At 53.3% G+C, this 2,857-nt stretch overlaps 1 protein-coding gene across 1 annotated transcript; it reads right to left on the bottom strand.

The window, feature by feature from the left end:
- Positions 1–923: 923 nt before the first annotated feature.
- Positions 924–2,339, bottom strand: Psors1c2 (psoriasis susceptibility 1 candidate 2). The gene is made up of 2 exons (XM_021218570.1): positions 2,246–2,339; positions 924–1,667 (listed from the first exon to the last, which is right to left on the bottom strand). Exons 1-2 carry the CDS (start codon positions 2,298–2,300, stop codon positions 1,315–1,317), a joined length of 408 nt encoding a protein of 135 aa, XP_021074229.1. The 5' UTR covers positions 2,301–2,339; the 3' UTR covers positions 924–1,314.
- Positions 2,340–2,857: the final 518 nt, after the last annotated feature.

Below are 2,857 nucleotides of genomic sequence, written 5' to 3'. Positions count from 1 at the left end.
ACTTAATTTTTTATTTTATGGAAGTACACAGTTACTGTCTTCAGACACACCAGAAGAGGGCATCAGATCCCATTACAGATGGCTGTGAGCCACCATGTGGTTGCTGGGAATTGAATTCAGAACCTCTGGAAGAACAGTCAGTGCTCTTAACTGCTGAGCCATCTCTCCAGCCCTGGAAAACAAACTTTCATTGAAAATGCTTCTGTAGATTCTGGGAAGAGTCAGGCATGCTGATGCATTCTTTTGATCCCAGCACTGGGGTCCTGCCTGGTCTATATAGTGTCAGGACAGCCAGAAGTACATGGAAAGATCCTGAATCAACACACACACACACACACCAAAACAAACAAACAAACAAAAAAGAAGCTGGAAAGAACTGTGTTTCTTTACTGGGCAGCTTCCAGAAGAACACCCTAGCCAGGCCCAGTGTGGGCCAGAGGCCCAATTCCAGAAGGTCCTTGAATGCACCCAGAATGGAGTGCCTTAAAACAAACTGCTCAGCTGGGTGGTGGTAGCACACACCTTTAATCCCAGTACCCGGAGGCAGAGGTAGGTAGTTTTGTGTGTTTGAGTCAGCCTTGCTCTACAGATTGAGTTCCAGATAGCCAGGGCTACACAGAGAAGCTCTGTCTCCAAAACAAACTGCTTATACACCCTACAGGTTTACATGTACCACCTAGGGCAAACAAGCCACAGCCATTAGAGAGCGGCAAGCTTTCTCTTATTTCACAGGGACACCAGAGGAGCAAGACCATGGGTCTGCATACCCTTGTGATGTGAAATTACGTACTCAGCTCTCCTCCCTGCACACGTGCAAGACAGAAAACACACACCATTTCTAGATCTCTGCAAGCTAAGAGCTGAGAGGAACGCGGCTGAATATTTAAAAACCTAAGCAACGGTAAAGAAGCAGACTAGATTCGGAAGAAAACGTGGCTTTTATTTTTCCATTGGAAGCACCATCCTGATCGACTGTCAGTTCCCAGCTAAGAACACCAGGTGGCAGCAGAGAGCACAGAGCTCAGGCTCTGCCTAGAAGTCCAGGTCTAGACAAGCAAGAACAGGCTGAGTGAGGTAGGAGTGTGCTTTCTGCTGATCAAGAGAAGCAGAGGGACAACGTGGGGGCTGAACACGGACCACAAAGTGGAGGGAGGGGGGTTGCAGAACATAGACACTTCCAACATAGAACACAATTCAACCAGAGACTGAGGAAGGGTACTAAGGGATTAGGGAAAATTGAGATTCTAAGGAGGCAGCCGAAGAAAAAGGTGGGCTTTGGTGTGCTCTGTGGAGGCTCACGTTCCCTGGGGGCCCCTATCTATACTCTTCCTGGGGTGGGTCAAGGTCTGGCTCCTCCTGAGATTCATGGTCCATCTCAGGGGCAGGAGGCCAGGGGTTTTCTGGGGGCTGGGTTCCTGCTGGCCAGGGGTCATCAGGCAGAGGAGGTTTTGGGGGATCAGTGCTTGGGGGCTTTGGGGGCCAGGCACCACTGTCAGGAAGGTCTCTCCAGGGACGGTTGGAGCCTGGAGGCGGAGGTTCATCAAACAAAGGAGGTGCCCCTGGCCAGGGATCACCAGGGATTGGGGGTCCCAGAGGCAATGGTGGGGAGTCCTCCTCTTCGTGGGTGTCTGTGGATCCGGGAGAAGGGTCCCCATTGCCTGAGATGCCTGTAGAGGAGGAAGGAGAAAGGTAAGAGATACAGTCGCCCGGCTTCATACCCAAAGGTTGAGCCTCACTTAGACTAGCACAGCCTGAGCCCCAAAACAGACCTCAAAGTGACCCCTCCAAAGTGCTCTCCATACATTTCCCAAACACTGAGGCCATCTTCACACCGTGTGAAAGCCCTAGGCTCATGGGGACCACTGACACGATCATGCTTCCAAATGGCTCTCTGTTCAACCTTGGTTGGGATACTCCACTGGAACCTCCCCCAGGGTGGTCTGCACCGGAAGTGGTCTTGACCCCTGCCTGTCACTCAGGTGCCATCTCTGTAATAACCAGCCCTCAGTCCCGGTGACTCCACACAACTCTATCGCATTCCTCCACCTGACCCAGCGACATATTCAGAATCAAGGGGCCCCTGCCTGCATCCCCTGAGCTTCCCCACAAAAGACACTCTGAGAATCCCTTCCGCTCTGCGTTCCTCTTACTCCTTCCCTCCTGGGGGCGTCCCCTCCCTAAGGGTGGGTCATTTCGACCATCTCCGTCAGCCCAGCTGTGCTCCTGGCCTCTTCTGACAACTCACCTCCTGCACATAGGCAAAGGACCAGCAGGCCTAGCAGCTTCCAGGAGAGCATCATGGCTGTCTACTGGCCCCCAAGGCGGGGTGCTCCGAGTCTAGGTGCTTGAGAACCCAAGAGGCTTTATAGCAGAGGAGGTAGAGGAGGTGGCCAGTCTGTGGGGAGGGGCCAGCTCAGCGCTAAGGAAACCCTACCAGAGCCTAACTGGTCAAACCCGTTTACAAAGAACCTGCCGGTAAGCACCCCTTTTTTCTGTCCCCCCCAGCCCCGGGTCTCCCTATCAGAGACCCAGACCCCAGGAGTCTCCACCCTTGTTTTCACACCTCCTCCATCCACACCCGGCAGGAATCGGGACCCACCTGTCATCTTTATAATCACAGGGAAGGCCACCTTTCATCCGTGATAGTTATTGGAAGCCACAAAATGGGGGCAAACCCCGCGTGGGGAAGCTTAGTAATTAGAGGCAGAGGTGGGACGCCTGGGTCAGAAAGCACCCTCGAGACTGGCATCTCAGCCTGGAGCTCCCTCCCCCCCCCCACTCCCCTTTGGACCATGCTCTCTGGCGAGTCACCTCAGTCAGTCACGGGAACTTCCCAGGCAGTGACATCTAAGGAATT

The sequence above is a fragment of the Mus pahari genome, chromosome 18, assembly GCF_900095145.1.
Source record: "Mus pahari chromosome 18, PAHARI_EIJ_v1.1, whole genome shotgun sequence".
Classification (NCBI taxonomy): domain Eukaryota; kingdom Metazoa; phylum Chordata; class Mammalia; order Rodentia; family Muridae; genus Mus; species Mus pahari.
Note: the sequence above shows the minus strand (reverse complement) of the source record. Positions and strands in the feature narration are given on the sequence as shown.